General features: G+C 65.2%; 1 protein-coding gene across 1 annotated transcript in view; it reads right to left on the minus strand.

The window, feature by feature from the left end:
- Positions 1 to 6,774, minus strand: part of TNXB (tenascin XB) — a gene marked incomplete at its 3' end in the record, with an annotated part of 54,052 nt that extends 47,278 nt beyond the window's left edge. The window contains exons 1-5 of the mRNA XM_082012213.1: positions 5,986 to 6,774; positions 5,518 to 5,691; positions 3,263 to 3,422; positions 3,059 to 3,195; positions 1,990 to 2,698 (exon numbers count right to left, since the gene is read on the minus strand). Of these exons, the coding sequence (XP_081868339.1) occupies positions 1,990 to 2,698; positions 3,059 to 3,195; positions 3,263 to 3,422; positions 5,518 to 5,691; positions 5,986 to 6,321 (1,516 nt within the window). The 5' untranslated portion in view covers positions 6,322 to 6,774. The remainder of the gene's footprint in view (positions 1 to 1,989; positions 2,699 to 3,058; positions 3,196 to 3,262; positions 3,423 to 5,517; positions 5,692 to 5,985) is intronic.
- Positions 6,775 to 13,874: the final 7,100 nt, after the last annotated feature.

Raw genomic sequence — 13,874 nt, forward strand, 5'->3', positions numbered from 1 at the left:
GTTGTTGCGCAGGACGTGGGGGAGGGGACTCGGCCGGGCGCCTGGGTCCACTGTGGGGGGTCAGGGGTCACCCGGACGCCTGGGACCCCCAGGAGGCGCGGGGGGGGGCGGATGTGGGGCAGGGGACACCCGGACGCCTGGGTCCCTGAGGACAGTGGGGTGCAGTGGGGGTTACTTGGGGGGCTCGGGCGCCCGGGTCACCTCAGAGGCAGCGGGGGGGGCGGGGGGGCACGTGGGTTCGCCACGAGGTCTGGCAGGGTCAGGCAGGGGTGGGGGCCCGGCCGCCGGGGTCCCGTGGGGCTGGGGGTGTGGGGCAGAGCTGGGGGGGCCGGACGCCTGCGTCCCTTGGCGTGGGCTGGTGTTTTGCTCATCGCCCCCGGGTTGGGTGGGCCCGACACGTGTGGGGCTGAGGGGCACGTGTGGGGCTGGGAGGCATGTGGGGGGCTGGAGAGGCGGGGGGGCACACGTGGTGCTGGGGGGCGTGTGTGGGGCATGTGTGGGGCTGGGGGGGGCACGGGCATGCGTGGAATCAGAGGGCCGTAGGGCACACGTGGGGCTGGGCAGCACTTGTAGGGCTGGGGGTAGGGGCACAGTCACATGTGGGGCTGAGAGGGCCATAGGGCATGTGTGGGGCTGGGGGACGCAAGGGAGATTGCGAGGTGCGTACGGGGCCGGGAGGTCATGGGGCAGGTGTGGGGCTGGGGGCGGGTCCACGGCGTATGTGTAGGGCTGAGGGGAACAGGGGAAGCTGGGAGGGTCCATGAGGCACATGTGGGGCTGGGGGACACGAGGGAGGCTGTGAGGGGCCATGGGCACATGTGGGGCAGGGGAGGCCATGGGGTACGTGTGGGGCCGGGGGGGTGTCTATGTGGCATATATGGGGCTGGGGTGTCACAGTCATTTGGGGGGCTGGGGGTGGCGTCCCAGTCGTGTGTGGGGCTGGGAGGATCCGTGGGGCTGGGGGGGAAGATGGGACAGGTGTGGGGCTGAGGAAAGGCGCGGGGCTGGGGAAGCGTGTGGGGCCGGGGAAGCGCGTGGGGCACCGGCTGCGTGGGGGGAGCCCGCCCTGGCCCAGCCCCACGGCTGCTGCTGCCAAGGAATTTTCTCGGCCTCCACCAACAGCGTGAGGTAATGGGGGGGGAGGGGGGGCGCGGGGACCCAGGCGTCCGGGTGGGGGGCGGGGGCAGATGCCCGAGTCACCGGGGGGGGGGGGGGGGGGTCCCAGGACCAACACCCTCCCCCCCCCCCCCCGCACCCCCCAGGCTGCTCAATCCCGTGGGACACCCGGGACGTGCGTCACCCGTGGGTCCCCCAGCCCCACCCCAAGTGACTGATGTCCCCACGGACCCCCCCGGCCCCAAAGCTCCGTCCCCACCCACGGGCAGCTCATGGGCACGTCGGACCCCCACCCCCCCATCCCTGCCCCCCATCCCTGCCCCCTCCCCCCGCCCCTCCTCCATTCCTGCCCCCTTCCCTGCCCCCACACTCTGCCCCCACCCCTCCCCCGTCCCTGCCCCCCACACCCCGCCCCTCCCCCCCAGCACCAGGTTTATTTCCAGCCCTGGTGGCACCCGGCGACACCCCAGAGACCCTCACGCCACACTCCCCGTCACGGCCCTCACGGGCCCTTGACACAGCCCCTGGTGTCCCCATCCCTGCTCCTGGTGTCCCCACCCCATCTCCTGGTGTCCCCATCCCTGCTCCTGGTGTCCCCACCCCATCTCCTGGTGTCCCCATCCCATCTCCTGGTGTCCCCGTCCCTGCTCCTCATGTCCCCATCCCTGCTCCTCGTGTCCCCATCCCATCTCTTGGTGTCCCCATCCCTGCTCCTGGTGTCCCCATCCCATCTCCTGGTGACCCCATCCCATCTCCTGGTGTCCCCATCCCTGCTCCTCGTGTCCCCATCCCATCTCTTGGTGTCCCCATCCCTGCTCCTGGTGTCCCCATCCCTGCTCCTCGTGTCCCCATCCCATCTCTTGGTGTCCCCACCCCATCTCCTGGTGACCCCATCCCTGCTCCTGGTGTCCCCATCCCATCTCCTGGTGTCCCCATCCCTGCTCCTGGTGTCCCCATCCCATCTCCTGGTGACCCCATCCCTGCTCCTCGTGTCCCCATCCCATCTCTTGGTGTCCCCACCCCATCTCCTGGTGACCCCATCCCTGCTCCTGGTGTCCCCACCCCATCTCCTGGTGTCCCCATCCCTGCTCCTGGTGTCCCCATCCCTGCTCCCAGTGTCCCTGTCCTGGTTTGTGGTGTCCCCACACCTGTCCCCCGTGTCCCCATCCCACGTCTCGCTGTCCCCATCCCTGCTCCTCGTGTCCCCATCGCAGCTTCCAGCGTCCCCCCCCGTGCTCCCAGTGACCCCACCCGTGTCCCCAGTGTCCCCGTCCCAGCTGCCGCTGTCCCCATCCCTTGGTGTCCCCAACCGGGCATCTGCTGTCCCCCCCCCCAGCTCCTGCTGTCCCCCCCCCTCCTTCCCCACGTCCCCGGCCCCCGCCGGCCCCCGCCGCCCCCCGCCCTGCAGCAGGCGCCAGGAGCGGCTGCCGGGGCGCAGCAGCTCCCCGGGGGACCCCAGCTCGTGCAGTCGTCCCCCCGCCAGCACGGCCACCCGCGGCGCCCGCATGGCCAGGGCCACCTGCCCCGTCACCAGCAGCACCGCGCGCCCGGCCCCGCCGGCTCCGAAGATCTGCTGCTCCACCTGCGGCGCGCGGCACCGTCAGTGGGGACCCCCCGGGGCGTGGGGACACGGGGGGCGTGGGGGGCCGGGGCCCAGGGCACACGGGGACCGAGGGGACGTGGCGAGCGGTGTCCCCGGAGACGTGGGGACCAAGGGGACAACGGGGTGTAGGGCCCCCCCCAGGGGACGCGAGGAGGGGGGACCCAGGGGACCCCCAGCGACCGGGGCGCTGCCGGGAGAGGGGCCCGGGGGACAGCGGGACGGGGGCCAAGGGGACACCGGGATTGGGGACCGGCGTGGGGACGCAGAGAGCAGGGGGCCCCCAGGGACCGGGGCGCTGCCGGGCACGGGGCCCCGGGGGACGCGGGGGTCACCTCCCACCTGCAGCCGGCTCTCGGCGTCCAGGGCGCTGGTGGGCTCATCGAGGACGAGGACACGGGGGTCCCTCACCAGGGCACGAGCCATGGCCACCGCCTGCCGCTGTCCCCCGGAGAGCCGCCCCCCGAGCTCGCCCACCTCTGCGCCAGACGGGGGTCAGGGTGCGCACACGGGGGCACGGGCACGCCGGGGGGGGACACGTCCTACCTGTGTCGTAGCCGCGGGGCAGGCGGGTGACGAAGGCGTGGGCACCCGCCCGGCGGGCGGCCGCCGTCACCTGCGCCCGGCTGCGGCTGCCCGGCCCGTAGGCGATGTTGGCGTGGAGCGAGCGGGAGAAGAGCGGCGGCTCCTGGGGCACGGCGGCCACCTGCGGCGGAGGGGACGGCTGGGGCCGCGGCGGGGCCGCGGCAGGGGAGGGGTGGGCACGGCTGCGGGGACACGGCGGCGGAGACGACGAGGATGCGGCAGGGACGCCGCGGGGACGCGGCGGGGACGTGGCGGCGGCCGCGGCGGGGCCGGCTGGGGACAGAGTGGGGACGCGGCGGCGACACGGCAGGGACGTGGGGATGTGGCAGGGACGGGTTGGGGACACGTCAGGGGTGCGTCTGGGACGTGGTGGGGGTCGTGGTGGGAGAAGTGCTGTGGACTCGGTGGGGACGCGGCGTGAACGTGGCAGGGACGTCTGGGCAGGCAGCGGGGACGTCGTGGGGCCACGGTGGGGATGGCTGGTGACACGGGGGTGGCACTGGGGACCCGTTGGGGACAGCTGGTGACACAGGGGTGACGTTGGAGACCCGTTGGGGATGGCTGGTGACATGGGGGTGGCACTGGGGACCCGTTGGGGACAGCTGGTGACACGGGGGTGGCGTTGGGGACCCGTTGGGGACGGCTGGTGACACGGGGGTGGCGTTGGGGACCCGTTGGGGATGGCTGGTGACACGGGGGTGGCGTTGGGGACCCGTTGGGGACAGCTGGTGACACGGGGGTGGCGTTGGGGACCCGTTGGGGATGGCTGGTGACACGGGGGTGGCACTGGGGACCCGTTGGGGACAGCTGGTGACACGGGGGTGGCGTTGGGGACCCGTTGGGGACGGCTGGTGACACGGGGGTGGTGTTGGGGACCCATTGGGGATGGCTAGTGACACGGGGGTGGCACTGGGGACCCGTTGGGGACAGCTGGTGACATGGGGGTGGCGTTGGGGACCCATTGGGGATGGCTGGTGACACGGGGGTGGCACTGGGGACCCGTTGGGGACAGCTGGTGACATGGGGGTGGCATTGGGGACCCATTGGGGATGGCTGGTGACACGGGGGTGGCACTGGGGACCCGTTGGGGACAGCTGGTGACACAAGGGTGGCGTTGGGGACCCATTGGGGACAGCTGGTGACACAGGGTGGCACTGGGGACCCGTTGGGGACAGCTGGTGACACAGGGGTGACGTTGGGGACGCATTGGGGATGGCTGGTGACACGGGGGTGGCACTGGGGACCCATTGGGGATGGCTGGTGACACGGGGGTGGCACTGGGGACCCATTGGGGACAGCTGGTGACACGGGGGTGGCACTGGGGACCCGTTGGGGACAGCTGGTGACACGGGGGTGGCGTTGGGGACCCGTTGGGGACGGCTGGTGACACGGGGGTGGTGTTGGGGACCCATTGGGGATGGCTAGTGACACGGGGGTGGCACTGGGGACGCATTGGGGACAGCTGGTGACATGGGGGTGGCGTTGGGGACCCATTGGGGATGGCTGGTGACACGGGGGTGGCACTGGGGACCCGTTGGGGACAGCTGGTGACACAGGGGTGACGTTGGGGACCTGTTGGGGATGGCTGGTGACACAGGGGTGGCACTGGGGACCCGTTGGGGACAGCTGGTGACACAAGGGTGGCGTTGGGGACCCATTGGGGACAGCTGGTGACACAGGGTGGCACTGGGGACCCGTTGGGGACAGCTGGTGACACAGGGGTGTCGTTGGGGACGCATTGGGGACAGCTGGTGACACGGGGGTGGCGTTGGGGACCCATTGGGGATGGCTGGTGACACGGGGGTGGTGTTGGGGACCCATTGGGGACAGCTGGTGACACGGGGGTGGCACTGGGGACCCGTTGGGGACAGCTGGTGACATGGGGGTGGTGTTGGGGACCCATTGGGGATGGCTGGTGACACGGGGGTGGCACTGGGGACCCGTTGGGGACAGCTGGTGACATGGGGGTGGTGTTGGAGACCCGTTGGGGACGGCTGGTGACACAAGGGTGGCGTTGGGGACCCATTGGGGACAGCTGGTGACACGGGGGTGACGTTGGGGACCTATTGGGGATGGCTGGTGACACGGGGGTGGCACTGGGGACCCGTTGGGGACAGCTGGTGACACAAGGGTGGCATTGGGGACCCATTGGGGACGGCTGGTGACATGGGGGTGACGTTGGGGACCCGATGCTGGTGACGGGGCGGTGGTGGCACCTGGCAGCGCAGGTAGCGGTGCTGGTAGGCAGGGAGGGGGTGACCGTCCAGCAGCACCCGGCCGGCCGCCGGCGGGCGCAGGCGCAGGACCAGGGACACCAGGGTGCTCTTCCCCGCCCCCGGGGGGGCCACCACCGCCAGCACCTCCCCGGGGCGCAGCTCCAGGGACACGCCCTGAGGGGACAGAGGTGACACCCCCGCGCCCCCTCCCCCAGCATCCCCGGCCCTCCCCGTGCCCTCCCTGCCACGTCCCCACCGTGTCCCCGTGGCCGCCCACCGTGTCCCCACACCCTCCCCACCACGGCCCCGTGTCCCCATGCCCTCCCTCCCCACAGTGTCCCTACGTCCCCATGCCATGTCCCCACGCCCTCCCCGCCACGGCCCCGTGTCCCCATCCACGTCCTCGTGCCCTCCCCACTGCGTCCCCCCATCACGTCCCCACGTCCCCCACCCTGTCCCTGTGCCCACCTTGAGGACGGGCTCTTGGTGCTCGGGGTAGGAGAACCAGACGTCCTCAAGCTGGAGGTGGCCCCGCAGGACATCGGGCGCCAGCGTCCCCGCGGGTGCCACCTGCTCCTCCTGGTCCAGGAACTCAAAGATCTTCTCTGAGGAGCCCACGGCCTTGGTCATGTTGGGGTAGTGGTGGAGCAGGACCTGGGGACATGGCCAGGAGGGTGTGGGGACGTGGGGAACCAACATGGGGGCATGACCAGGAGCGTGTGGGGACATCGGGAACCAACATGGGGACACAGCAGGGACGTGGCCAGGGGGTGTGGGGACATGGGGACAGGGATGGGGATGCATCCAGGAGGACGTGGGGAGATGGGGAATGGGCAGGGGACACCGCTGGGAAGCGGAGGGGACACGAGGGCACAAGGACGTGGTGGGACGGGGCAGGGAGGATATGGGGACGCAGTGGGGGACACGGAGAGACGGAAGGGGACGGGAGAGGCCCTGCAGAGAGATCCGGGCAGCCCGGCGGGCTGGGGTCAGCAACCCTACGGATTCATCACCGGCAAGAGCCGGATTCGCCGCCTGGGACGGGCTCACCCTGGTTATACGAGCAAACCGGGGGAGGAGAGGCTGGAGGGCAGCCCCACGGAAAGAGGTCCGGGGGTCCGGGCTGGTGGCAAGCGGAATGCGTCACCAGCGTGTCCTGGCAGCCCAAAGGGCCGCCCGCGTGCTGGCAGACCTCAAGCGCGGCATCGCCAGCCCCTCGGGGGGGCGGTTGTCCCGCTCCGCATTGCCCTGGGCGTGGGTCCGGCGCCTCAACGGGATGAGGACGCGGAGCCCTGGGAGCGCGTCCGGAGCGGGCGGCCGAGGCGGTGAAGGCTCTCGCGAGCAAGACTTGCGAGGAGCGGCTGAGGTCACCCAGCTTGTTCCACCTGGAGAAGAGAAGGCTGAGGAGTGACCTCATCGCGGAGGGGTGAGCTCATTGCTGAGGAGTGACCTCATCGCCGAGGGGTGACCTCATCTACAACTTCCTCAAGGCGGGCAGCGGAGGGGCAGGAGCCGATCTGCTCGGTCTGTTGAGGAAACGGAATGAAGCTGCGTCAGGGGAGGTCCAGGAAAGGCTCTTCACCGAGGGGGTGGTCGGTCGCTGCGGCTCCCCAGGACGCGGTCGCGGCACCGAGCCTGTCAGAGTTGAAGGAGCGTGGACGACGCTCTTAGTCACACGCTTTAGCGTTGGGTAGTCCTGCGAGGAGCGGGGCGTCGGAGCCCACGGTCCTCACGGGTCCCTTCCAACTGGGATGTTCTCTCATCCGCGCTCTCGGCCGGCTGGCCGTGCGGCGCTCGATGCACCCCAGGGTGCCGTTTGCCCTCTTGGCCGCCCGGACGCGCTGCTGGCTCCTGTCGATCCTGCTGCCAAGCAGCACCCCCGTCAACTCAACCATGTCGTGACCGCGGAGGCCAAGGCAGCCGCTGACCACCACCTCTCCCACGAGCCCCCCTCTCACTCCGGCATCAACGACCCTACAAAGGCCACCAGCGTCCTGGCCCGTACCAGCGCTGGTGTGGCCAGCAGCAGCCGGGCAGGGATCGTGCCCCTGTGCCGGGCACCGGTGGCACCGGCACCTCGAATCCCGCGTTCGGCGTGGGGCCCCTCGCGCCAAGAAGGACGTTGAGGTGCCGGAGCGTGTCCAGAGACGGGCGACGGAGCTGGGGAGGGGGCTGGAGCACAAGTCTGATGGGGAGCGGCCAAGGGAGCTGGGGGTGTTGCCTGGAGAAGAGGGAGCTCAGCGGAGACCTTGTCGCTCTCTACAACCTCTGAAGGGGGGTTGTGGCGAGGTGGGGGTCCGTTTCTTTTCCCCGGTAACAAGGAGGGTAAGAGGAAATGGCGTCAAGTTGCACTGGGGGGGTTAGATTGGATATTGGGGACAATTTCTTCAAGGAAAGGGTTGTCAAGCCCTGAACAGGCTGCCCAGGGACGTGGCCGAGTCACCATCCCTGGAGGGATTTAAGAGCCGTGTAGACGTGCTGAGGGATGTGGTTTAGTGGTGGGCTTGGCAGCGTTGGGTTTGCAGCTGGACTCGATGATCTTCGAGGTCTTTTCCAAGCCCAACGGTTCTATGGTTCTGTCCGCACAGAACGAGTCCAGGAGGACACCTTTCCCGGGTGACTGCGGTGGCTTGACCCTGGCTGGCTGCCGGGTGCCCCCCGAGCTGCTCTGTCGCTCCCCCTCCTCAGCAGGACGGGGGGGAAAGACGGCGAAAGGCTCGTGGGTCAGGGTAAGGACAGGGAGGTCGCTCGGCAATTGCCGCCATGGGCAGAACGGACTCGAATCAGGGAAATTCATGGAACTGACTGCCGGTCAAATCAAATTGGGGTCCTCCCCGGGTGCGGGTGGGGATCTGCTCCCCCGTGGAGCCGCCGGCCTCCGCGGGGGCAAACCGGGGGCTGCGGGGTGGGTACCACGGAGTCCTCGTGACGTGGAGTCCTCTTGCACAAGCTGCAGGTGCCTCCCGGAGCTGCTCCTCGCCGCAGCGCGGCGTTCCCAGCTGCTGGCTGGGACGCTGAAGTCTCCCGTACGGACAAGGCGACCGCGCCGGCGCTTCCTCCTAATTGCCTGCGGAGTAACGCATCGGTGCCGCCGTCCTGGCCGGGCGATGGGCACCGGACACCCACTGTGCCGTCTGCCTTGTCTCCCAGCCCCTGACCCTCACCCGGAGACTCCCAGCCACCTCACCCCCAGCGGTCGGGCCGCGCCGCCGAGCCGCTCCCGAACATCCCTCGCGCGCCCTCCTGAAGGGTGTCCGGGACTCCTGTAGTAGCCGGAGCCTTTACCTCCAGGGGCCGCGCCGAGCCCCTGGGAAGCGACGTCCTCACGTCCCGCGCCGGGCCCTCCTTAACTCGCTTCGTTTGACACCAGACTCCGCAGTAAAACCCCACTACGCGTCGCAGCGTCCGATGCGAAAGGACGCGCGTTAACCACGCTGCTACGCGTCCACAGCCCAAAACCGAGCGACGTCCTGGTGAGGGAAGGGGCTTTGCATCACGACGGCCCCCCGGCGCCCCGGGCTCCCCAAAGATGGGAGTAGAGCGGAAAACGAGCCCTTGCGCCGCGCGAGCACCGTAAACCGGCGTGCCCTGCTGGCCCCCAGCCCCGGCGCAGGAACGGGGGAGAGGGACCCCAAGGGAACATCTCGCTGCTGGGACGTCACTGGGGCGAGATCGGCAAAGCCCACGGTGGCCGGGGAAAGGTGAAGGCGGCCGGGGGAGATGGCGACCGCCGGCTCGACGGAGGGACCGCGCGAATCCCCCCCGCCTGACACGAGCAGGCGTGCTGATTAACACGGCAAGCGAGGCTCACTCGGAAAAAATAAATATTTGAATAATAAGGTGCCTCCACCCCGTGTGTGTATTGGCGTGCTGCGCTCCGCGGGTACCACCCCACTTTTGGGACACCCGTTTTCCGGCGACCCCGGCGGGACCGCGCTGGCAGCCTTGCCCGGGTCGTCTCGCCGCACCCGGCGGTGCGGCCGGACTCCAGCGCGCGCCGACCCGTTGATCGGGGACTCCATCGGCTCCTCTCCTGCGGTCGGGCGGGGAGCGACACGGCGGCGCAACGCTGCTTGAGAGAGGGATTTTAAGGGAAAAAGGGCGAGAGTTCTTAAGGAAGCAGCTGGAGCTGCTATTTCTGGAAGCTCTGCGTACGACACGTCGGGAAAGACACGCAGCAGTAGCGTGATTGCGTTTCTACGCGTTGTAACGGAGGGAAAAGATCCCTCGTTTTGTATTTGGAGGTTTTGTGTATGAAACGTTGGCTCGGTACCGAAATGCGTTCCACTGCTTCCAAGGAGGCTCCTCTTAGGATGGGGATGCATCCTGAAGAACTGGGATAAATTTGGAGGGGAGCCCATGGCTAAAGATAAATTCAAAGAGTATCGTAGTCAATGGTGGCCACAATGTCAAGTGGAGGATGGTGAAAGACGGCCTGAAAATGGGTCTTTGAAATATAACACTGTATTACAGAGTTAATGTTTTTTTCGTCATCAGCTTGGGAAAACGGGTCGCAGTTTTGTACGCGGACGCTTTTAAGATTCTGTACAGAAATCCTGCGATCCAGAAAAACGTAAACACACAACTGAACTAGTGATGTATACGGGTTCTGATTTAAAAAAAAAAAAAGCGGTCGTAGCACCGGCTGTGGTAACAGAAACCGCAGGGGAAGAAGAGCAGGAGGACGTACGATTGTTAGTCCAACGGCCCCCCAACCGCTACACAGAATTCGTGCGGGACAATCGCCGATTGATTCTAACTCGCAACGAGATGACGATGAGAATTTCAGCCCCACTTCCAGGGGACGGGAGGGAAGCCTCAGCCGGTGTTGAGGCTGGGACCGGCAGGATGGCCGGTTCCGTGCACGTGCCCTTCGCTGCCTCCGACCCGGCAAACCGGACGCAGTCCGTTGGTTCGTGCAGAGAAAACCCTGAAGGAACGCGCCAGCTTTTAGAGATCGTGACGCCGCCTCGCGGTCCGAGCCGGGGCGATGTACAAGCGTTATTGAATACTTTCTTCACGGCGGCGGAGACGGACGGGCAGGGTTCGGAGGTAGAGGTAAGGGCTGTGGAGGTAGCGGCGGCGGCCGCTGGGGAACCCCTCTAAGGACAAATCGTTGCGCCGATTGCAAACAGGAGGGTCGCTGGAAGAAAGAACGTCCACGTCTTTGGAATGGAGAAGAGACCACGTCTTTTGGGGGTGTTCGGTCTGGAGAAGAGGAGGCTGAGGGCAGCCTTCATCGCTCTCTACAGCTGCCTGAAAGGGGGTTGTGGTGAGGTGGGGGTCGGTCTCTTCTCCCCAGTAACCGGCGACAGGACGAGAGGAAACGGCCTCACGTTGCGCCAGGGGAGGTTTAGATTGGATATTGGGAAAAAATTCTTCACCGAGAGGGTGGTCAACCATTGGCACAGGCTGCCCAGGGAGGTGGTGGAGTCACCATCATGGGAAGTGTTCAAAAAACGTGTGGACGTGGCGCTTCAGGACATGGTTTAGTGGGCATGGGGGTGTTGGGTTGACGGTTGGTCTTGATGATCTTAAAGGTCTTTTCCAACCTTAGCGATTCTGTGATTCTGAGAAGACAGAGAAATGGGGGATGCTGTTGGCGTAATGACATTGGATATTGGATTAGCCTGAAGGGGACTGGAGGAATCTATTATCCCCAGCCGATCCTCTGGTTCCAGCTAAGCTGAGGAATGAAATAATAGATTTTTGTGATTGATAGTGGGGCCACCCATTCTGTAGCGACTAGCTGTCAGGGACCATTAAGCAAGACTAAAGTAAGTGGTGTTGGTGTGACAGGGAAAAAACCCCTTTAATAGCATTTTTACAGCCTGTGGAGCTCTCAGTTGGTCATTCCAAATGAGCACATAAATTCCCCTACGTGCCAGAATGCCTTTGCCACTACTCAGATGAGATTTACTTTGTGAGTTAAATGCACGATTAACCTTCTCTAAGGATTTTCTTCAGTTATGTGTGGAGGGCCCAGCTATGTTTGCTAACTGAGAAGAATCACACGGAAGAAGGAGGCGTTCCAGATGAGGTACTGGACACGGCGATACCGTTAGTATGGGCTTTGGGAATGCCAGGACGAGCAAAGAACGCGACTCCGGTGAAGACTGAGCTAAAACCGGGAGCCCAGCCGGTACGAAAGAAACAATACCCAACTAAATTGGAAGCTCGGAGGGGACCGGAGCCTGTAACCAATTCCTTTTCAGAGCATGGACAATTAAGGGAATGTCAGTCGGAGTTTAATCCCCCAATCCTGCCTGTACGGAAACCGCACTCTCAGGAATATCGGTTGGTACAGGATCTACGAGAGGTTAACGCAAGGACTATAGACGTGCACCCTTGGTTCCGAATCCATACACCCTCCTCGCCTCGATTCCCGATAGGAAAAGCTATTTTACCCTACCGGACTTGAAAGATGCTTTCTGGTGTACAGCTGGGAACGAACAGCGCCAGACCATTTTTCCTTTTGACTGGAAAACGCGACCACCGGGCGGAAAACGCAGCTCTGCTGCACGGTCCTCCCTCAAGGACTCACAACGGGCCCCACGCTGTTGGGAAACACCTTGGCGAAAGAGCTAGAGCGATGGCGCAGTGAGTACGACAACGTAACGTTATTGCAGTATGTAGGTGACTCGTTAACTGGGTCCGATACCTGTGAGGAATGTTTGGAAGCCACAATCTGCTTACTCAGTTTTCTAGGCTACCGGGTGTCCAAGGAAAAAGCCTTGAACTTGAGGCCGTTTCCTCTCGCCCTGTCGCCGGTTACGTGGGAGAAGAGACCGACCCCCCCCTCCCCACACCCCCTTTCAGGCAGCTGCGGAGAGCGATGAAGGCTCCCCTCAGCCTCCTCTTCTCCAGCCTGAACACCCCCAGCTCCCTCGGCCGCTCCCCATCAGACTTGTGCTCCAGCCCCCTCCCCAGCTCCGTCGCCCGTCTCTGGACACGCTCCGGCACCTCAACGTCCTTCTTGGCGCGAGGGGCCCCACGCCGAACGCGGGATTCGAGGTGCCAGTGCCACCGGTGCCCGGCACAGGGGCACGATCCCTGCCCGGCTGCTGCTGGCCACACCAGCGCTGGTACGGGCCAGGACGCTGGTGGCCGCCTTGGCCACCTGGGCACCCGCCGGCTCACGTCCCGCCGGCTGTCGACCAGCACCCCCAGGTCCTTTCCCCCGGCAGCTCCAGCCGCTCCTGCCCGAGCCTGGAGCGTTGCCTGGGGTTGTTGTGACCCAAGTGCAGGACCCGGCACTTGGCCTTGTTGAACCTCATACAGTTGGCCTCTGCCCATCGATCCAGCCTGTCCAGATCCCTCTGCAGAGCCCTCCTACCCTCCAGCAGATCAACACTCCCACCCAACTTGGTGTCACCTGCAAACTTACCGAGGGAGCACTCGATCCCCTCACCCAGATCTCAATAAAGACATTGAACAAGACGGGCCCCAGAACCGAGCCCTGGGGAACACCGCTTGTGACCGGCCGCCAGCCGGATTTAACGCCGTTCACCACAACTCTCTGGGCTTGGCCATCCAGCCAGTTCCTCACCCAGCGAAGAGTAAACCTGTCTAAGCCACGAGCCGCCAGTTTCTCCAGGAGAATGCTGTGGGAGACACTGTCAAAGGCTTTACTGAAGTCCAGGTAGACAACATGCACAGCCTTTCCCTCATGCACCAGGCGGGTCACCTGGTCATAGGAGGAGATCAGGTTGGTCAAGCAGGACCTGCCTTTCATGAACCCATGCTGGCTGGGCCTGATCCTTTGGTTGTCCTGCATATGCCCTGTGAGCACTCTCAAAACCAACCGCTCCATAATCTTCCCTGGAACAGAGGTCAGGCTGACAGGCCTGTAGTTCCCAGGATCCTCCTTCCGGCCTTTCTTGTAGACGGGCGTCACATTGGCAAGCCTCCAGTCTTCTGGGACCTCCCCTGTTAACCAGGACTGCTGATAAATGATGGAGAGTGGCTTGGCAAGCTCCTCCGCCAGCTCTCTCAGTACTCTCGGGTGGATCCCATCAGGCCCCATAGACTTGTGGGTGTCCAGGTGGCTTAGCATGTCCTTGACTGCTTCCTCCTGGATTATGAGGAGTACATTGTGCTCTCCATCCCCGGCTTCCAGCTCAGGGGGCTGAACACCCTGTGGATACCTGGACTGGCTGTTAAAGACTGAGGCGAAGAAGGCATTAAGTACCTCAGCCTTGTCCTCGTCCTTGGAGACAATGTTCCCCGTCACATCCAGTAAGGGATGGAGATTCTCCTTGCCTCTCTTTTTGTTGTTAATGTATTTGTAGAAGCATTTATTATCCTTTACGACTGTGGCCAGACTGAGCTCTAGCTGGGCTTTTGCCTTTCTGATT

Source organism: Phaethon aethereus, assembly GCF_964289735.1.
Source record: "Phaethon aethereus genome assembly, chromosome: 33".
NCBI lineage: Eukaryota > Metazoa > Chordata > Aves > Phaethontiformes > Phaethontidae > Phaethon > Phaethon aethereus.